The following is a 22,173-nucleotide window of genomic DNA, read 5'->3' on the forward strand; positions in this document are numbered from 1 at the left end:
AGACTTTGCTAAAAGCTGCCTACTTGCTGAATCCAGTTTGTACAGTAAAAATGTTCTGAGTGTCAGCTGAGTGTGCAAGGCACCATTCTAGGTGCTAAATATTAAGCAGAATAACCAAAACATACAAAAATTACAAAAATTCTAACCCCTGTTCTACTGGGGAAGTCAGACAATAGAAAGTATAAAGAAGTGAGCTGCATAATACATTGATAAGAACTATGGATTAAAAAATAAAGTCGGGAAGGGGAACAGGAAGGGCTCGGGGTGCCGTTCTAGATAAGATGGCCCAGAAAGGCTTTACAAGTGACTTGAATAAAAACCTCAAGAAAGTAAAGTAACTACCTGCATTATGGGCAAAGAGTATTCCAGGCAGAGGGAAGTAGTGAGTGGGAAAGCCTTGAGGTAGGAGTGTTTCTTCCTTTCAGAAATAGCCAAGAGGCCAGTATGACTGGAGCAGAGTATACCAGGGGGAGGGGTAATAGGCTTCATCAGCATGTTTCTCAAACTTTAATGCACTTATGAATTGCCTAGACATCTTATTAAAATACAAATGCTGAGTCAGAAAGTCTGAGTTAAGACCAGAGATTCTACATCCTATTAAGTTCCCAGATGATACCAGTGCCACTGGTGTGAGGCCAGCACTTTGAGTAGCAAGGGACTAGATCCTGTAGGAGCCTGTGGGTCAGAGTAATCACTTTAACTGTCCCTCTGAGTGAGGTGTGAAAGTGTGAGGAGGTTTTGCACAAAATGATGTGATCTGACATTTTTAAATAGTATCCCTGTGGCTGATATATAGAGAAAAGAGTTGAAGGGAGCAGGGACTGAAGCAGGAGACCACTCTGGGTTCTAAAATAACTCGAGAGATGACTCAAAGGACTTCACTAGTGACAACAGTATTTTTGGCAGAGTAGTAGGGAAAAAACCTCATTAGAGTGGGTTTCAAGGGTTATAGGAATGGGGAGTGGTGAAAAGTGTAGAATTCTAGATATATTTTGAAGATAAACCAAACCTGAAAGACCAGATGAGATGTGAGAAAGGAGAAAAAAGCAGTCAAAGACAAGCTCCAAAATTTTGGCTTAAGCAACCTGAGGGGACAGAATTGCCGTTACATTAGATGGCACACACTGAGCAAGTGGAGGAGGGAATGTTAGATCGGTTTTGGAGATTTTAAAATTGAGATGCTTATTAGATATCCCAGCAGAGATGTCCGATAGGCAGCTTGACACAGAGCTCTAAAGTTCCAGGCTATCTAGGTTGAAAAAAGAAACTTTGGAGTTGATCAGCATATTACAGCTGACACTTAAGGCCATGAAACTGGTTGAGATCATCAGACGAATGAGCACTGTGTAGGGAGAAAAGAGAGGAGACCTGACACTTGAACTTGGGGAGATTCCAGCATTTACAAGTCAGGGAGAAGAGGAAGAGTCAGCAAAGAAGACTCAAGGGGGTACCTAAAAAGGTATCAGAAAAACCAGGAATGTGCAGAGTCCTGGGAAGCAGGTAAAAAAATGTACTTCAAGGGAAAGGAAGAGATGAACTATGTCAAATACTTCTGGAAGATCAGGTAAGATGAGGTCTGAGAAATGACATTGGATTTAGCATGGAGGTCATTGGTGATCTTGACAAGAGTTGTAAACATTTTTCTCCTTTGGGTTGGGTTTAAGATAGAATGAAGGAAGACAAAGTCAATAACTATAAACAGTTCTTCCCAATACAAACAACTAAAAGTCAGTAAGTGCCCCTCATCCATGGTTTCACTTTCCATGGGTTCTGTTACCTACCATGATCAGCCACAGTTGGAAAATACTAAATGGAAAATTTTAGAAATAAACAGTTCATAAGTTTTAAAGCGCCCACTATTCTGAATAGTATGATAAAATCTCACACTGTCCCACCTGTGTCCTGCCTGGGACATGAATCATCACTTTGTCCCGTGTATCCCACCTGTTAGTCACTTGGTGGTTGCCTCTGTTATCAGATTGACTGTCACAGTATCTCAGTGCTTGTGTTCAAGTAACATTTATTTTACTTAATAATTGCTGCAAAGAGCAAAAGTAATGGTGCTGTCAATTCAGATATGCCAAAGAGAAGCCATAATGTGCTTTCTTTAAGTGAAAAGGTGAGAGTTCTTGACTTAATAAGGAAAGAAAAAATAATAATAATATGCTGAGGTTACTGAGATCTTTGTTAAGAATGAATCTTCTGTGAAATTGTGAAGAAGGAAAAAGAAATTTGTGCCATTTTTGCAAATCAAGTGTCAAACTGCAAGAGCTGTGGCCACAGTGTGTGATAAGTGCTTAGTTAAGAAAGGCATTGAATCTGGGTGGAGAACATGAACAGAAAACAGGATTCAGAACTATCTGCTCATCCACTGGGGATCTTGGAACGTATCACCCCTGGGTTGGGGGCTTCTGTATAAACAATTCCATAAAGGAAGGGAGAAAAATGAAGTGAAATCAAGAAAGTTTTGTGTTTTTTTCCAGATGAGACTAATAATACCATATTTGTTTGCTGATTAGGCTGATCTAGTACAGAGGAAATAATTGGTGATGCCAGAGAGGGCAGAATTGCTGAAAACCTGGTTTTGAGTAGGCCAGTGGGTGTTCGATCCAGGGCACAAATGGAAGGGTTGTTGGCTTTAGCTAAGAGCTTGGACAGTTCATTCATTGGAACTAAAGAGCCTTTTTTTTTTTTCCAGTCTACATTCAATTTGTCATCTCTAAGCATTTGACACTTTTGACTACTCCCTCTGATTCCTGTTCATTTCAGTCAAGGCACTCAGGGCATGGGTACTTGTTCCCAAACCTAGTTTTCATATTTTATTAAAATAAGAATTGCAAGAGTTAGTAACTTAAAATCTGATGGCACAGTTAAAATGAAGAATGACAGTGAAAGAAAAAGACATCATATGATATCCAAAATGATTGAAATATTTGGAAGACAAACCTGCCAAGATCAAACTGAATCTCTGATAGCAACTCTTTTTCAGAGAACATGATTAGCATTGAGTTAATAACTTCTCTTATTTACCATTTTTCAGAGAACCTCAAAAATGTAGGAACCTCCTAGTTTAAATCTTCTATTTTTTCTGGAAAGGATCAGGAAAAATAAAATTTCTTTCCTTTCCAGGACAGTCTGCATCTGCTTTCATTCATTTCTCAGCCCACTGTAATCTGGTTTTTATTCCCATAACTCCACTAAAACTGTACTCCCTTCAAGTACAGGGTGTACAGTTGAACTCCTTCAGATCTTCAAATTTAGCTGATACTTTTTAGCCTATCTTATGTGACATCTGCAACTTTGCTTGTGTAAAACCCCTTCTCAAAAGTCTTCTCACTTTGACCTCTGTAACAGTTTTCTCTCTTATTTCTTAGATCTCTTCATACCTTCCTTAGTCTTTCTCAGCTCGTGTAACACTTGATCTTAAAATATTGTTCCAACAGAGTTCTATCGTGGCTTTTCTTCTCACTGTCTTTCTGGAGAAATACCTAACACTTCCCAGTATTTCCATGAACTGATGCCTCCTGAAACGTCTCCTGCCTTTTTCTTCACTTCTGTTCTCTCAGAACATGTGTCCAGTTGTCTATAGGACAGCTCCACTTAATTATGCCAGGAATTATGTTTCAAACTTATCATTTTCTCATCTGTCTTAACTCATCCATCTTAATGTATCTTACACACATGTGTACACACACACTCTCCAGTTGTTACCTTGGTTAATAGTACATTATCACCCAATCTAGAAACCTCAGAATTACCTTTGACTCTTCTTTTTCCCTCACTATTTATATACATTCTATCATTTTGCCTCTTAATTATCCCTTAGCTTTCTCTTCCCTGTTCTTCCGCTTGCCCCGGTCTCTCACTCAGTTTTTTGCAGTAGCCTCCTGAAAAGTTCTCCTTTCTCCTATTATACCCTGTTCTTTCTACCTGTGATAATATTGTTTACCTAGGGCTTCTCTGGCAACTCAGATGGTAAAGCATTTGCCTGCAATGCAGGGACCCAAATTAGATCCCTGGGTCAGGAAGAGCCCCTGGAGAAGGAAATGGCTACCCCTTCCAGCATTCTTGCCTGGAGGATTCCATGGACAGAGGAGCCTGATGGGTGATAGTCAATATTTACGTGTTTACAATCCGTTGTTTACCTAATGAATGCCTATTCACCTTTTAAGTCCTCCTCTGTAAAATTTTTCTTAAACATTCTCTCCATATATGTAAAAGTCCTCATCCCTTCTACTGTACCTTTGTGGCATATTTTATAGACCTCTGTTTCACTACTTGTTAGTATTTTCTATAACTCTATAAAGTGTACATTCTTCCAGAATAATGACTGAATTTTGCTCTCTTATACATCTTCCTCCACCTTCCCCGCTACCTGCCACAAACCCCAAACTCCCTAGCATATGATGTTACCTTTATTTCCATTCCTTTATCTAAATGTTTAGTTAGGGTGTAACTCTATCTGAGATCCAACCATCATCTGTACCTTGTATCCACTTTTCAGAAAGATGAGATTTGATGACTCATCTGAAACAGAATGGTAGGAACAGAAAGTGTGTATCTCTAACTTATTAATGTTTATAGCTGAATTTCTGAACTTGATAATACTGTTCTTAGATGATCTCATTGTCAACAAACACTATAATCCTACAGAAGGAATAGCCTATGGAATGTACTGTAAGAGAAATTTCTTGTGCCTTTAATGAACTCGCTGTTTTGTGATAGGGGGGCAAACTGCCTCTACAACTCCCATTCCTATTCTTTTCCATTAATACTATTTTCCATTTATCACATTGGAGGTACATGAAAAGTAGTACATAAAAGTCAGCTGCATGCTCAGAGCTAAAATGTAAAGTCTACATTGAGGAGAGAGGTAATTTGCAGGAGAAAGATTATAGTTGTTTTTAGTAGGAGACTTCTTCTCGGAACTGAGCTAGTCCAATCAAGCATTGAAACCTTTTTAAAAGTATTCTATAATTGCTATGGAGATATGGTTTATTTACATTTATACAGAATGAGGTGGGGAATTAATTCAAGGGCTGGCATGTGATTTTGCTGGCAGTGAAATGTGTCTTGAACCTTGATAAGTAGGAGCTTTCGATGCTGCTGATACTAAACTTCTCCACTCTGCCGATCATTCTGCAGGTTAACCCACCCAGAGGCTCCATATAGTAGTGGAGCCACGTCATCCACCAATAATCCAGAATTTGTAGAGGATCTCTCCCAAGGTCAGCTGCTTCAGAATGAATCTTCAAATACAGCAGAAGGCAATGAACAGAGGCATGAAGATGAGGTGAGCTGAAGCATCTCCTCTTGTTACTGGTCTCTGAGGCTTCTAAAGAAGCAGTCAGCAAGGGAGTTGATTGAAGTGTTCATCCTCTGGCCTTCCATTCTGCAGAATATTCTGTTTTATATTTCTTTTTTTACATAGAACCGTATTAATGTTTTTAATGATATAAAGACAAGTAGACTCTTCTTTATCCCCTGCCAAGAAAATTTATACCTGCATCAGATTAGATGCTCAAATGCTTACGGAATGAGTTGAATGATTAAATTAAATAAGTAATTAATGAGGAGTCTACATGCCCTTACTCAAGACCACGTACTGCTCACCTGCAGCATATGTGCCCAAAGGGTCCACAAGACTTGCCAGGTCATTCTCTCTCCCATAGAAGGCTGCTGCTGCTGCTAAGTCGCTTCAGTCGTGTCCGACTCTGTGCGACCCCATACACGGCAGCCCACCAGGCTCCCCCATCCCTGGGATTCTCCAGGCAAGAACACTGGTGTGGGTTGCCATTTCCTTCTCCAGTGCATGAAAGTGAAAAGTGAAAGTGAAGTCGCTCAGTCATGTCCGACTCCTAGCGACCCCATGGTCTGCAGCCTACCAGGCTCCTCCACCCATGGGATTTTCCAGGCAAGAGTACTGGAGTGGGTTGCCATTGCCTTCTCCGCCCATAGAAGGCATCTTTTTCTAATTCACACAAGGGCATTAATGCCCTTGTTGGACTTCCAGTGTTCCTCACAAATGACTGATTACATTGTCTGTGTTTTAAGGTACTTTTTTTTTAAGCCAAAGAAGAGTACCACCATTGATTTTTGTCTTTATTCTCATTTTGAAAAAGTTGATTCTTTCTACATTGGCATTCTTAAAAATTATGATGAATGCTTGTGTGTATTGTGTACTCAGTCACTCAGTCATGTCCAACTCTTTGCAGCCCCGTGGACTGCAGTGCCCCCGACTCCTCTGTCCATGGGATTTTTCAAGCAAGAATACTGGAGTGGGTCGTCATTTCCTATGCCAAGGAATTTTCCTGACCCATGAATCAAACCTGGGTCTCTTGTATCTCCTACAGGTTGGCAGGCAGATTCTTTACCACTGCACCACCTGAGAAGCCTCATAATGAGTGCTTAAAGCTTCTTAAACATCTTAAATCCTTAGTAGCTTTAATGTTAAATGTTACTCGGGTTACAAAACAAAAACTGTTACCAAATATACCATTTGCCCAGTGCTGAATTATTGTACCATTGTATATATATTTGAAGGAGTTATGGTATGGTAATTGATATTAGGATATTTTCATCTCATTCTAACTATCTTTCCCTTCTCTGAAATAAAAATGCTTGTATCCATAAACCTTTATTAACTGATAGGCTATATGTATTTGTAAAATTATGAAGCAAAAGTACCTTTTATCTTGTTTAAAAGAACAAAGAAAAAAAATTTGGTAAACATTAGTGGTACTTCAGTCCTTTATACTTTGCGGGGGTGGGGGGGGCAGTGGGGAGCAGTTATTTCATCTTTTGATTTAATAACATATAAAACCTCTGATTTATAAAATAAACATCTTAAGAAATAAATCAAGCCAAAGAACTTGTCTTCATTCTGGATATATTATAGTTACTAAATTTTTCTAAGTCTTATATATTAAATTCTATAGTGCTACCTGCTGTGGGAAATAAACTGATTTTTGAATGATATCAGTGAGAAAGACCCTCATAATGATTTTGATCCCAGTGCTACAGCTTGTCTCTTCTTTTGTTGTCACAAGTGCATGTGACAGCATCTTGTTTCTACTGTAGCAGTGTCGGCTGCCCTGGCACAGTGCTATGTATGTGCTGCCTTTCTCGTCTAGAATATTCCCCTGGCAGGAGTCAGGCTTTGTTAAGTGCATATGACGGCCAGAGCTTATTTATGTGATTATGGTAGGGGTACCTTACCCTTTTGTTTTGTTTTTTTAATATTCACTTTTTTTTTTTGGCTGTGCTGCTTCTTCACTGCTATGCTCAGGCTTTTCTCTGGTTGCCAGAGAGCAGGGCCTACTCTCTAGTTGCAGCTCATGGGCTTTTCATTGCAGCGGCATCTCTTGTTGCAAGCACAGGCTCGGGGCACGCAGGCTTAAGTAGTTGCAGCACATGGTCTCAGTAGTTGCAGCTCACAAGTTCCAGAACACAGGCTCAGTAGCTGTGGCGCATGGGCTCCTCCTCCCAGACCGGAGATCCAACTGGTGTCCCCCGCGTTGCAAGGCGAATTCTTAACTACTGGGTCACCAGGAAAGCCCCGGTACTCCTTATTCTTATCTGTTGGGATTAGCGCTAAAATGGCCCCTTAGTGAAACAGTGTGTAGCGTGGTACATAAAAAGGTCTGCAGGTGAACCATCTGGAGTCCCTTCCTGCAGACTGCATTGCAGTCTTTTGTTCTATAACAGATTTGGACAGCTTTGACTATGCAGGGCCTTAATGGTGGGAAAATGCACTTAATCCTGTTTTGTTTGTCAGTGTTCATTGTTGCGTTATTAGGAAAATTTTTGTTGTAATTTGATTTGGGTTTTTTTAATTTTGACTTGTTTTGCAGCAAAGAAGTAAACGAGGAGGTTGGTCCAAAGGAAGAAAGAGAAAGAAACCTCTTCGAGACAGCAATGCACCCAAATCCCCTCTTACAGGATATGTTCGGTTCATGAATGAGCGTCGAGAACAGCTTCGAGCAAAGAGACCAGAAGTCCCATTTCCAGAAATTACAAGGATGTTAGGCAATGAATGGAGTAAACTTCCTCCGGAGGAAAAACAGGTAATTGTTCCTATTCCTGATCCTTTGCTTGGTTTTGATTTTGTCTCAAAAATAATTTTTGTCAGAAAAGCAAAGAGAATGGACTCTTGATTCTTCACTTTTGTCATGATACCTAGGAGACCAGAATAGCAGGGTCCTTCCTAGTCCTTTTATTTAGCATAGTAGTTTTTATACTCTTTCAGGGTCTGCTGCAGGCATGTGAGCAACCTCAACCAAAGTGGCTCTACTTTTATTTGCTTTATACGCTGAGTTCAAAAAGACTTATGTAAAAAGTAGTTCATTATTAAGAAATCTATTAACATGATTTATCCTGCTGAGTTAAATGAAAAGTCCTGAGTTAAATGAGAATTTTGATAAAATTCTGCTGTTCACATAAGAATTTGAAGAAAAAGATTTAACTGCTTTAATAAATTTTTTTAACTGGAGTTCTGGTAAATTTAACCTACTATGGAAAATAAAGCAAGAACTATTTGAATTCTCTCCCCTCCAAGACAGAAATTAACCCTATTGCCAAACTGAAACAAATCCATCTGTTAGAGAGATCTGAGCAGAATTAAGGACAAGATAGCCACAAACTGACTGAAGTGCCACAAAAGTAGCGTGATGGTAATGATGTTAGAGTGGTTTGGGGTTAAAAGTTGCCAGCATCCTCAGCATCTGAAGTATATCTGTAATTCTTTTTATGTCCTACACTCCTGAAAAAGGATTCCAAACAAATTAAACCAAATTGAAAAACACTCTTGGAAATTAGCTGAATTCAAAAAAATTTCAAAGAGATCAGATTGAGTTGCAACTTGAAGCTCCGTGTTTGTGGTAGCAAGCTAATAGAAAACAGTGTATATCATCCATTGTTTTAGCTGTAATGTATGAAGGGCTAGACAGAGATCATGAGCTGTACATAGTAATTACTCTTTTCTCTTTTTTAATTTTTTTATTTCAAAATTAATATATGATCATTGTTTAAAATTTTTCAGATAATACAGTGATAACTAGTTAAGGCAAGTATTTGTTCTTAAATTTTTATTTGAAAATATTTTTTCAAATGTACAAAAAGTTACAGGCATAGAATAGTACAAGCAAAGAATGCCCAAATACCCTTACTCAGATTCATGTATTATTAACACAACATACTCTCCTGGGCAAGATTGGGCATGTGCTCTTTCTTTCTCTCTGTGTTTCACACTCACACACACAAACACACACAATTTTTTTCTGAATTTTTTCATGTAAGTTACATATATCGTGGCCCCTTACCCTTAAATATTTCAGTGTGAATTTCCTTAGACACATTCTCTCACTTAACCACAGTTAGCAACCTCATACTTTTATATGAACACAATACTTCTGTCTAACTTACCATCTGTACTCCAGTTCCATCAGTTGACCTAACATTGTTCCTCTGTAACATTCCCCCTCCAGTTCAGATTCCACTCCAGGGTTCAGGTTCTGTGTTTAGCAGTCAAATCTCTAGAGTCCTTTAATCCAGTATATTTCCACAACCTTTCTTTGTCTTTTATGACATTGATATTTTTTTAAGAATACCATCTCTCTCTCTTCCTCCCCCTCTTTTTTGTTTACTCTTAACAGAACATTCCTCATTTTATATTTGTCTGATGTTTCCTCATGATTAGATTGAGGTCATGCATTCTTGGTCAGAAAACTGCATAGATGGTGTTGGCCCTTCTCACAGTATCGCATATGCAGGCACACAATGTCATTTATTTCTTGTTGGTAATGTTAATTTTGCTCACTCAGTAAAGTTTTTCACTTTCCCTTATAATTAAGAAGCAGTCTGTGCAGAGACATTTTAAGAACATGCAAATAGTCTGTTCCATTTCAGAATTTTCCCTAGATTTAGCAGTCATTAATAACTTCTTCTTGATCTAATCTTTACCATGATGATTGCAAAATGATGATTTTCCAACTCTAGCACTCAATTCACATGTGCTGGTTGACCCTTAGCATTCTAAGCAAGAGCCCTCTTCCTCTCTCCATTTATGTATTTGTTTATTATTTATTTACTATTGGTATAGGCATATGAATCTCTCTTTTTCCCAATGGTTTATAAATTATTACTAAGTAAATTTGATACTTAAATTTTCCCAGATTTGGCCAGGGCGTCCTCTATATCTGGCTTTTGTGTGGGACAAGGCTATTAACATAATTTCTGCCTCTAGTTTGTGTTCATTTAGAAGCAGTATTTTTATACTCTATTTCTTAAACCTAATTGATGAATGAAAAGTACAAGGCATTAAACAAAATGATCCTAGTAGATCAATGAACTTTGTTTAAATAATTAATAGCACAAGGCATGTAGATACAGGCTCTCTCATAGTAGTCCATTTTAGGTCCATAGGATGAGGTCATTCTTTTTTATGTTCTTTGTGTCTCCTCTCTCCTGGCTCTTAAAAGGCGAATTGATGTATGAGATCATCCCCTCAGAATGGGTTGGGGATAAAGAAACAGAGTAATATTCCATCCTCTCCCCTGGGAAGATTTAAGTGTGCCTATGTGGTGTGTTGAGGACTCTAGTGGCCATGTGTACTTCTATCTATAGGATTAGAGGAAGAACCATAATCTTCTCGTGAATTTTTTATGAGAATGACCTCAATAGAACTTGTCTTCAGTAAGTTAAAAAAGGCTATAGTCTAAAAAGTCAAAATTGCCTTTTTCTTTTATAATTGAGATATTTTTTTCACATGACTTTTTTTTTAAATGCTCAAAGCTTATTCCACTTTTACTTTTCTTTCCATGTTCTAATTATCTTTTGTTTTCTTCAAAAAGTTCTTTAGTATTGTACCTCAGTAAGATCTAGTTCTTGAAAATAATTCCACATTTCTTTCCTAGCGCTACCTTGATGAGGCAGACAGAGATAAGGAGCGTTACATGAAGGAACTGGAGCAGTATCAGAAGACTGAGGCCTACAAGGTTTTCAGCAGGAAAACCCAGGACCGTCAGAAAGGCAAATCTCATAGGCAAGGTATCAGAACCAGAATCAAATATATTTGTAGTTTGTTTTGCATGATGTAGTGTCATAAAGCCTACTATTAGAGCAATAAAGATAAAAGATATGTTTCTATCATTTCTCTATTATACTAGATTCACTTAAAGCATCATCTTCAACATTTATTAAAATCACACTGCTCTCATTTAGAAATTTCAGTTGGGTTTCCATATCCAGGATCAACAGTTTGACTTGTACTCCAAGGCCCCTTTTAGTTGCCTGTGCTTTTTCTTCTATTTCCACTTTAGGCATTTCTCTGCAATGCAGAAGACCTGGATTTGATCCCTGGGTAGAGAAAGTCCCCTGGAGAAGGGAATGGCAACCCACTCCAGTATTCTTGCCTAGAGAATCCCATGGACAGAGGAGCCTGGCAGGCTACAGTCCATGGGGTTGCAAAGAGTTGAACACGACTGAGCAACTAACACTTTCACTAACACCTCTAAGCCTTTCATGTGATCATTTCTCCCCGCTTCCAGTGATTAATCTTTTTAATTCACTCATTCTTGTTTGCATGTATTCAAAAAATATGTTGGACACTTCCTATTACATATCAGGATCTCACCTAGGCATTAAGGATGCAAAGGTAAACAAGATACAGAAGATCCTGGTCTCCATGGATCTTTTGTTTTCTGTAAAATTGTTCATCACACTGTTAAAGTATTGCTAAAGTTCCCCTTTTTCAGGGAACACTGCCAAAGACAGAAGCCCCACTCATAACAGCCTGTCATTCCTTAGCCATTGCGTCTTCTCTGCATTTGGGCATCTTGCCTGCTAAACTGTAATGTTGTGCAAACAGCCTTTGGCATGTGTTTCCTGTCCACTCTCCCACCCTGTTCTCCTTAAAGGTGAGGACTGTGTCTGCTCCTTCTCTTCTATCTAATTACATAACCTATAAGACGGGGTTCCCTTTAACTCTTGTTGACTGATTAATAAAGCTATTAGAGAAAATATGATATGTTTTGAGAACCCACATATACCAGCAGTTTCTGTATTTTGGCACAGTCATTTCCTTAAGTTTTTTTGAATTTTGTTTTGTTTTTCAGCTTAATGTTCTTGTTCTTTCATATTTTTAGATGCAGCCCGACAGGCCACTCATGATCATGAGGTAATTAACTTTCTGTCTCCATTGTGTATTGTGTGTTCATGTGATATATGTATATAATGATGATGCTGTTTGAAATGCTATTGGACTGTTTTTTAATGAATGGCAGAGCATTTTCTATCCTGTAATTAGGATTGAGGTAGTTGCCTTTTAGCTTAAGGATTCTTAGCATATGGCAGACACTTATGTCATGAGTCTGTTCTTGAACTAAGGCCCCTAACTCTAGTCCTTTCTTATGGTACAAGAATTTTACTGGCTTTAAATGCTGAAGATGGCTGGAATCTGGAGTGATGTATAGAAATGGGGACCAACTAATAGCTATAACTTGACCATAATTATCATCACCAGATACTATATTGTGACTCTCAGAAAGTTGTTATTTAGGAAATCCAGCATTTAGTTAAAATGCACTGTTCAACTTACAGCATCTGCAGAGCACAAGTGACAATATCTTGATTTCTATGCCTCCTTTCTTCCCTGGCACATATTTGTTTACTGGTCTTTTCCCCTCCATTTGGTTCAGTTTCAGCAATAGCATTTTGATCTGTGTCCCTGTATAGGATTGAGGTTTATGTGTGTTGGCTGTGTTGCATAGAGAACTTTAAATATATACTTCAGTTCAGTTCAGTCGCTCAGTCGTGTCCGACTAGCCTATGGTTAATATATGATTGTACGAAAATAAAATGTGTGGTATTTTCATGCATGAAAATGTTCAGTGACTCCTCATTGCTTACCAAATCACATTCAAACTCAGCAACCAGGGTTTTCTGTAATTAAGTGCCAATTTCCCTTTCCAAATAACCTAACTCCTATATCTGTCTCTTTTGTTAAGCTTTTTATTTTGTATTAAGGCATAGCTGAATAACAATGTTGTGACAGTTTCAGGTGAACAGTGGAGGAGACTCAGCCCTACATATACATGTGTCCATTCTCCCCCCAAACACCCCTCCCCTCCAGGCTGCCACCCACTGAGCAGAGTTCCATGTGCCATATAGTAGTTCCTTTTTGGTTATCTGTTTTAAATATAGCAGTATGTACGTGTCCATTCCAGACTCCCAAACTGTCCATATATATCTTATGTACTTAAAAAATACTGACTGTTCTCTAAGTGCCCCATCCTTTCCTGCCTCATGTCTGTGCTCATATTCTTCCTTTCATGAGAATACTTTCTTTCCCTCACTCATTTTTGTATCACCCTCTCCTATCCTTCAATTTTGCCTCTAAATTCTAGTCATCCATCAAATCCTATTTCAAGTTCCATTTTTCTCCTTCAAGCTTTTCCTGTTTCCTCCAACTTCCTTTAAACCTCACAGTTCTCTTTATGTCTGTTATGCACTTAGCTGGTCTGGCTAAGGTGCCAGAGTTACTCAAGTGCTTCTGTCATTAACACTCTTGGATTATAATCTCTTTGAAGGCATGTGTGGTCTAGCTTCCATTCTGTACCCATCCACATACCATCTTGCATTATGTTCTTATATGGAGGAGTTATTCCACAAATACTCATTTGTTTTTATACAAAACCCATTTGTTGAAATAACAATGGAAACTTACACAAAAAGAATTTTCTGATGCACTCTTTTGCATGCCCTGGGTTTTTCACTAAATCAAGGAAATCATTTCTTCAAAATAATGACTTATTTATCGTGGAGTTGTAGTTCTCATACCTAGTTTGGTATTGGTTACCTTCAAAATGTAGAGAAAACTTTTAGATTCACAATTCAAATAGATTTATCACCATCCATGAATTATAAAGTGAGAAGCATGGTAAATACGAACATTTTATTTTTCATATAAATCCTATATACTGCTGCTGCTACTGCTAAGTCGCTTCAGTCGTGTCCGACTCTGTGTGACCCCATAGACGGCAGCCCACCAGGCTCCACCGTCCCTGGGATTCTCCAGACAAGAACACTGGAGTGGGTTGCCGTTTCCTTCTCCAATGCATAAAACCGAAAAGTGAAAGTGAAGTCGCTCAGTCATGTCCGACTCCTAGCGACCCCATGTACCACAAGCCCCCCAGGCTCCTCTGTCCATGGGATTTTCCAGGCAAGAGTACTGGAGTGGGGTGCCATTGCCTTCTCCATATAAATGTAGTTATATATGACATCTCTGTGTTCCAATTAGGATGAAATTTTTTTTGCTTGAGAAACTGTATGTACACTATATGTTTTACATCATAATTGAATTGTGTTATAAGTTTTCTGTACTGCCAGATACTTGTTTAATTACTTATTGCCCACCAATATCACAAATTTTCTAAACTTTTTTTCCCTATTAAGCATCTTTTATAGCTTCTGTATCCTTAATAGTTACAAAACAGAGTATCGACAGTAAAATCTTAGATCTCACATTTTCTAGTCAGTGACTGACTGACTCCGTTCATCAACATGGATTTTGCTGGCCAAACCATGGCATTTTTTGCCTCTAATAAAGTTAATAGTTGCAATCAGAAAAGATTTAGTAGACTTGGTCGGTCGTAGAAGCTGCTGCTGCTGATTTGCGAAATTAAGCATTTTAATAAAATATGTTACTTTAGTATGATAGGAATTTCTGCAGTATATGAAAAGGAATAACTCTCTTTGTGATTTTCCTGTTTCAGGATTAGACACATGTGAAACCAAAGAAAAGGAAGGAGTAGGTGGAAAGCCAGCAGTAGTTTCTCAAGTACATATACACTAGGCTTTATAAGCCTGTCTGTTGTATGCCCAGGTCAGGATAAAGCTCTCTTAGTAAGGTTGTTGACTCAATTAATGTCACTCACTTTATCAGTTTTTTTTTTTTCATTGAATAATAGCTTATTAAATTAGGTAATTTCAAAACAGTTGCAATTTTAAAAACTGGTTTGACAGTTTTTAAACACAGCCACACATAACCTCTTAGTATAATAAGAGTTAAGAAAAATAAGAAAGCACTATGAGTGGAAAAAAAAATCCACAGAAGCCCCATGGAAAGGAGCAACTGAATCGTACCTTAAAGATGACTTAGGTTTTGTGGGGGCATTTCATATATATACATATATATCTTTGGATAAAGTGGCCTGAGCTGAGTTATGAGGAAGTTAATAAAAGAGCAAGTATCTTGCAACGTGCCTGAAACATCACATTTCTAAATGCATGCTTATTTCCTTTTTCTTATCCTATTAGGAATAAAATGGCAAATGCCATAAAACAGTTTTCGAGCTCACATCAAAATTACTAAGACCTCAGAAATCCTCTCACCTGACCCCCTCTTTGCCAGTGAGGAAAATGACTTGCCTAAGAAAGGAGAGAATGTCCCAGAATCACTTACAGAATTGATTAGAGGCAGAATTGTGACTGAAACCCAGGCGTCTGTAGCCCAGGCTTATTAAGGTCTCTTGGCAGTGCCCGCACACTATATGGAATAAACAGTGTTGCAAGTTAAAATGGGCCTGGCTGCCTGTGGTGTCAGCAAAATTTGTTGCCACTTGAGACAGAAATGATTTGATTTGTATATATGTAGTAAAGAAACCTATTGTATTCCTTAATGGAACTTAGATTCCTAAGACATTGTTACCAAGGTAGATACTGGGGAGCCCTGTTAGAACTCAAGAAATGCTGACCTGAAAGCCATTCAAGCCATTCTGCATAGCAGTGGGGCACTTCAGCCTGGTACACAATATTGAGAGCATTCCTTAAAGTAAAGGGCACTTGAGAGAAGCATATCACTTCATGAGATTCTGGCCCTGAGCCTAGATCACAGCAAAATAGTTTCAGTTCAAAAGGCCTCTGTTCTCTTACCCTCCACTCAATATATAGAATGAAAACCAAAGTGAAGAGTATTCTTGCTCCTCTCACATCAGAAGCCAGCCTGCTAGACCCAGGAGTCAGCTAGTTTTACTCTCAAGAAAGTGTCTAAATCTCATGTGGGGACTAAGATAGAAACAATAATTTTGTTTCTCCTTTAATTTATGAAAAATGACAAAATGACACTCAATGTGAACAAATTAGACCCCTTCAATGACGAGGTAATGAAATCCTTATGATTTTAATCCCTTGAGTGATCCTTGGAGCAGCTTAAGTATATCTGAGCCCCCAAGAGTATCCTCTCCAATGCCGAGTAACGTACTCAGTAATGGAAGAGTGCTGATGGTTTTTATGACAACTCTTCAGTTAAACAGAATTTCTCTCTTGGCCCTTCAGAGACTGAACAGTTTCATTTAATTGCTGTGGTGTTTCTTATTTTGTACTCTTAAGAATCTGTACCAAGAGGCAGTGTGTTAATGCACTTATGTGGTGCTATCCTCTGCCCTTACGTAGTTAGCTTGGTCTGGACTGCTCTGGCAAGGAAGAAAACAGAATTACCTGTCTGAGCAGAATCTAAGCCTTGGAGAGGGCTCTTGGTACCATGGTAATGGGAGCCAGGCATCCACACCAACCCATCTGACTGGCATATATTCAGACCTATAGCTAAGTAAATTGATCTCACACGACTGAAGCGACTTAGCAGCAGCAGCAGCAGCAAGCCAGTACAGTTAAGTAAGAGACTGAGCAGGATGGGATGATAAAATTATAAGCTTTTATCTAAAGTCATTTGTGGACTTACATCTGTTATGTCTTGTACAGTAACAGAGTTAAAGCATATGGTAAGCCAGCAGAGTTGAGAGAAAGCCACTGTGAAATATATCTAAGATCTCTTCTGGAACCAGTCTTTCTTACCCATACTTTAATTCTCTTTGAAATCCACCAAGAACTGGCTACCGTCTTACTTGGGTTTCTCTTACCTTGGACGTGGGGTATCTCTTCACAGCTGCTCCAGCAAAGCGCAGCCACTGCTCCTTACCTTGGACGAGGGGTATCTCCTCACTGCCGCCCCTCCTGACCAGAGAGTTCCAGAAAAACATCTATTTCTGCTTTATTGACTATGTCAAAGCCTTTGACTGTGTGGATCACAATAAACTGTGGAAAATTCTGAAAGAGATGGGAATACCAGACCACCTGACCTGCCTCTTGAGAAACCTGTATGCAGGTCAGGAAGCAACAGTTAGAACTGGACATGGAACAACAGACTGGTTCCAAATAGGAAAAGGAGTGCGTCAAGGCTGTATATTGTCACCCTGCTTATTTAACTTCTATGCAGAGTACATCATGAGAAACGCTGGGCTGGAAGAAGCACAAGCTGGAATCAAGATTGCTGGGAGAAATATCAATAACCTCAGATATGCAGATGACACCACCCTTATTGCAGAAAGTGAAGAGGAACTAAAAAGCCTCTTGATGAAAGTGAAAGAGGAGAGTGAAAAAGTTGGCTTAAAGCTCAACATTCAGAAAATGAAGATGATGGCATCTGGTCCCATCACTTCATGGGAAATAGATGGGAAAACAGTGGAAACAGTGTCAGACTTCATTTTTCTGGGCTCCAAAATCACTGCAGATGGTGACTGCAGCCATGAAATTAAAAGACGCTTACTCCTTGGAAGAAAAGTTACGACCAACCTAGACAGCATATTCAAAAGCAGAGACATTACTTTGCCAACAAAGGTCTGTTTAGTCTCATGTATGGATGTGAGAGTTGGACTGTGAAGAAAGTTGAGTGCTGAAGAATTGACGCTTTTGAACTGTGGTGTTGGAGAAGACTCTTGAGAGTCCCTTGGACTGCAAGGAGATCCAACCAGTCCATTCTAAAGGAGATCAGCCCTGGGTGTTCTTTGGAAGGAATGATGCTAAAGCTGAAACTCCAGTACTTTGGCCACCTGATGTGAAGAGCTGACTCATTGGAAAAGACTCTGATGCTGGAAGGGATTAGGGGCAGGAGGAAAAGCGGACGACAGAGGATGAGATGGCTGGATGGCATCACCGACTCGATGGACATGAGTTTGAGTGAACTCCAGGAGATGGTGATGGACAGGAAGGCCTGGTGTGCTGTGATTCATGGGGTCACAAAGAGTCGGACACGACTGAGCGACTCAACTGAACTGAAGAACTGGCTAGAGGCAGAGTTTTGCCTGTTGAAACTGGGGCCTTCAGTGATAATTCTGTTGTTTGTTTCTAAATCATTCTGGAAAACTTCACTTTATTTCTTTAAGAGGTAAAAGGGTAAAAATTAAGTGCTCTGAAAGTTTCTTCAGGTAAATACATAGTTTTTCACACTTCCATCCAAGATGTCTCTCTTAATGAGCTGCCCTTGGCAGGCAGTTCACATAGCCCAGCCCTCCATAACAAGGCAGGCACCAATATGAAAACAGGAGCTTGGCTGTCAGAGTTCCCTCATAGGCTGTTAACTGCTTAGCCTTTCTGCTGGGCACCAAATCATATTTGTGTTCAAAGATAAAAGACCAGTGGTGGCAAGAGTAGGAAATATACATTCTATCTCTGGCACTAAATGTGTTTTTATAGGAATGATTTCTAGACTTTTTAAATTGTTCATTATGTTATAAAGGTTTTGAAATCCTCAGATTTCACTAGCAATTTCTTCAGTACTCATTTCCCACTGTTTTCTTTACCATCTTATATTATGCAAGATTTTAAATACTGCCAAGACACTTATAATTTATATTCTTAATACTTTCAACTTTAAATTCATTGTAGAAATTGCTGCTAAAGCATTTTGAAATATTGACTTTATTCACAAAGATCATTGTGGAATATGTTTTGCAGTGGTTTTGTGAGACTTATTTTTAATGGCTTATTGGTGAATTAATTTTAGGTTTATTATTTTTTCTCTCACATAATCCTTGGCATTCTCATATTTAGAGCCTAGTTATTACTGACTTTTTGGTTTTGTTTGTTTTTCCTGTGTCCGAAGAAAGTCTGAAAGATCCCCATTATAGGCTGCCCTTGTAAATAAGTAGACGTCCTAATGGAATACCGTTATTATTGCTTGTGGCTGGCAGATCTCTGCTTAAAATTCTTATTGTCCACTCTGCAAAGTTAGATTGAATCATCCTATCTCAGAGAGCACTTTATATGCATAACCAACAGAAGCAATGGAAAAATCACCCAGAAATTATTTCTCTATACCTACCTCTTAGATGAAAAGTTATGACCAACCTAGAATTGTGGTGTTGGAGAAGACTCTTGAGAGTCCCTTGGACAGCGAGGAGATCCAACCAGTCCATCCTAAAGGAAATCAGTCCTGAATATTCATTGGAAGGACTGATGCTGAAGCTCCAATACTTTGGCCACCTGATGTGAAGAACTGACTCATTTGAAAAGTCCCTGATGCTGGGAAAGATTGAAGGTGGGAGGAGAAGGGGACGACAGGGGATAAGATGGTTGGATGGCATCACCGACTTAATGGACATGAGTTTGAGCAAGCTCCAGGAGCCAGTGATGGACAGGGAGGCCTAGCATGCCGCAGTCCATGGGGTTGCAAAGAGTCAGACATGACTGAGCAACTGAACTGAAGCGACTGATACCTACCTCAGTCACTTTCTCCCTTGTACACTGTTGACCATTCAGAGCAGAGAGCTAAGAAATGGTTTCCACCATCTCCATTAGGGAAGTTTATGTAGGTTTGTTTTAAGGTTTCTCATTGCACAGCAGTTGTCACCTGAGAGAGCTGAATACTTAACATGCTTGAGCTCTGTGAAAGTTTGGTTCCAAAGGAAAGGTGAATACATTTTCTTCACAGCCTCACCTAGACTGACTGATTGCTGCTCATCTTACTATTTCATTAAGGAAAACATGACCATTGTGGCTGCAGGCACTACTGTTTAATTTAGTTTAAGAATTGACTGTTTTGTTACTCTTGATTCACAGAAAGAAGCAGAAGTAAAGGAACGATCTGTTTTTGACATCCCTATATTTACAGAGGAATTCCTGAACCACAGCAAAGGTGATTACCAAAGGATCGTATTGCGTTCCTCACATCTGTGACAGGGGATTTAGTTGTCAGGAGAAATTAATTGCTCAAAAGCAATGGTAGTGATATTCCCGACCCTGGGACTGGTCTGGAAGAAGGAAGCTGCTTCTATTTCACTCTCTATTAAAAATAGCTACTCAGAAACCAGTGGAGGAAAGCTCAGCCAGTGTTGTCAAAGTAGCTTTAGTCTCTGAATCAGAAGAAATAAATATACATCACTAATTCAGTTGCTTTCAGGCTGTTAGCCAAGAACCTTTTGTACAAATGAAAGCTTGCATGGATGTCCAAAATATAAAATAAATAAGAGCAAAGCTGACCCCACTACAATAAGCTTTGGACCCACAGCTGTGCTTGCCCAATCTCCCAGGATCCCCCTGTGAAACCCCTCAGGCTTCTCATAGCACAGCTTTAAACAGACCAAACAAACAAACACTGGGAATTGCAGCTGTTCCTTGCAGTCTTAAGTATAGAATATGACCAGCTTTAAAAATTAAAATAACTCTGGAGAGCCAGGCGTTTTATTGCTGAAATTGCTATCTGAAAGGCCATAATAAGACTAGGGACAGGAGGAGGGGTAGCTAATTAGAGATAGCTAAGCAGAACTTCTAGAAGAGTCACTGGGACTCCTCAGAGACACTGTGTTATCTGTGTTTTGGGGGGCTTGCGTCCTCAGCTCGGGAGGCAGAGCTCCGTCAGCTTCGCAAATCCAACATGGAATTTGAGGAGAGGAACGCGGCGCTGCAAAAGCACGTGGAGAGCATGCGCACAGCGGTGGAGAAGCTGGAGGTGGACGTGATCCAGGAGCGCAGCCGCAACACCGTCTTGCAGCAGCACTTGGAGACGCTGCGGCAGGTGCTGACCAGCAGCTTCGCCAGCATGCCCTTGCCTGGTAACATCATCCCCACCTGAGTCGTGTAAAGCAGTGGGGGATGGGGAGGTGCTGCATATGTTGGCGTTGGTGTGGTGAGGCTGAAGTCTCCCTTCAAGGGGAAGACCAATAAACAACGAGGTCGTTTCCTCAGAGTTTTCTGTAGGTCATGTAATAGAATCTCAGTATTGGTTAAAATCTGGAGGAGGGCATGGCAACCCACTCCAGTACTCTTGCCTGGAGAATCCCCACGGACAGAGGAATCTGGTGGGCTCTAGTCCATTCAGTCGCAAAGAATCAGACAGGACTGAGCCACTAAGCACAGCACAGCCCATTGGTTAAAATAATCCAAAATTTCAGACTCTGCTCAGTTAAATTTTCCTTCAATTATATTTTAACATAATCTACTTTCTATTAAGCTTAATTTGATTTTCAGAATAGTTGAAACTGTGTAATAAATCCTCAGTGGAGTGCTTTTCTTTTTTTAATTGTGCTATAATTGATGTATAACACTGTTAATTTCCAGTGTACAACATAATGATTCTGTATCTGTAAACGCTGTGAAATGATCACCGCAAGTCTAGTTACCATGTGCCTCCACGCGTGTATGCACGCCAAGTCACTTCAGGTGTGTCCTACTCTTTGCAACCCTGTGGGCTGTAGCCCTCCAAGTTCCTCTGTCCATGGGATTTCCCAGACAAGAATACTGGAGTGAGTTGCCATGCTCTCCTCCAGGGGATCTTCACAACCCAGGGATTGAACTCTTACCTCTCCTGCATTGGTAGGTGGGTTCTTTACCGCTAGTGCTACCTGGGAAACCTGTACCACCATACAAAGTTGCAAACAAATTTTTCTTCTTGTGATGAGAACCTTTAAGATACACTTTCTTGGCAGCTTTCAAACATGTAGTACAATACTGTCACTCCACCCCCGTGACTTAATTTATTTCATCACTGGACGTTTTTATTTCTTGATCCCCTCTCCCACATCACCTGTTCCCCCAGAGCACTTTTCTGATATAAGTGTGCTGGCTTTGTGATACTGTCTTAATGGGAAGGAAAATAAATACTAGTATTTCTTATATATGTTTTCATGTTGAAAATAGTCACAGCAGATCTAAGAGAGTCTTTAACCTGTTTTATGCAACTACTCTTATATGCTGTGTAGCAATAATAGTCCATCTGTTTATTTAGAGTATGTGGATGAATTTCATTTCTTTGAGGTCTAAAAGTCTCTCCTCTGAAATTAAAATCTTCTCTGTGGAGCAGACCCCATTAGAATCAAGTTTATTTTGCTGTGGAATCACTGATCT

The 22,173-nt window shown here is 39.5% G+C and overlaps 1 protein-coding gene across 2 annotated transcripts in view; it reads left to right on the top strand.

The window, feature by feature from the left end:
• Positions 1–22,173, top strand: part of HMG20A (high mobility group 20A) — a 76,410-nt gene that overhangs the window by 48,632 nt on the left and 5,605 nt on the right. For both annotated transcript variants that reach the window (XM_061394760.1, XM_061394759.1), the window contains exons 3-8: positions 5,146–5,293; positions 7,854–8,066; positions 10,914–11,046; positions 12,144–12,175; positions 19,891–19,966; positions 20,667–20,882. In XM_061394760.1, the coding sequence (XP_061250744.1) occupies positions 5,146–5,293; positions 7,854–8,066; positions 10,914–11,046; positions 12,144–12,175; positions 19,891–19,966; positions 20,667–20,882 (818 nt within the window). The remainder of the gene's footprint in view (positions 1–5,145; positions 5,294–7,853; positions 8,067–10,913; positions 11,047–12,143; positions 12,176–19,890; positions 19,967–20,666; positions 20,883–22,173) is intronic.

This window comes from Bos javanicus, chromosome 21 (assembly GCF_032452875.1).
Source record: "Bos javanicus breed banteng chromosome 21, ARS-OSU_banteng_1.0, whole genome shotgun sequence".
In the NCBI taxonomy this organism is placed as follows: domain Eukaryota; kingdom Metazoa; phylum Chordata; class Mammalia; order Artiodactyla; family Bovidae; genus Bos; species Bos javanicus.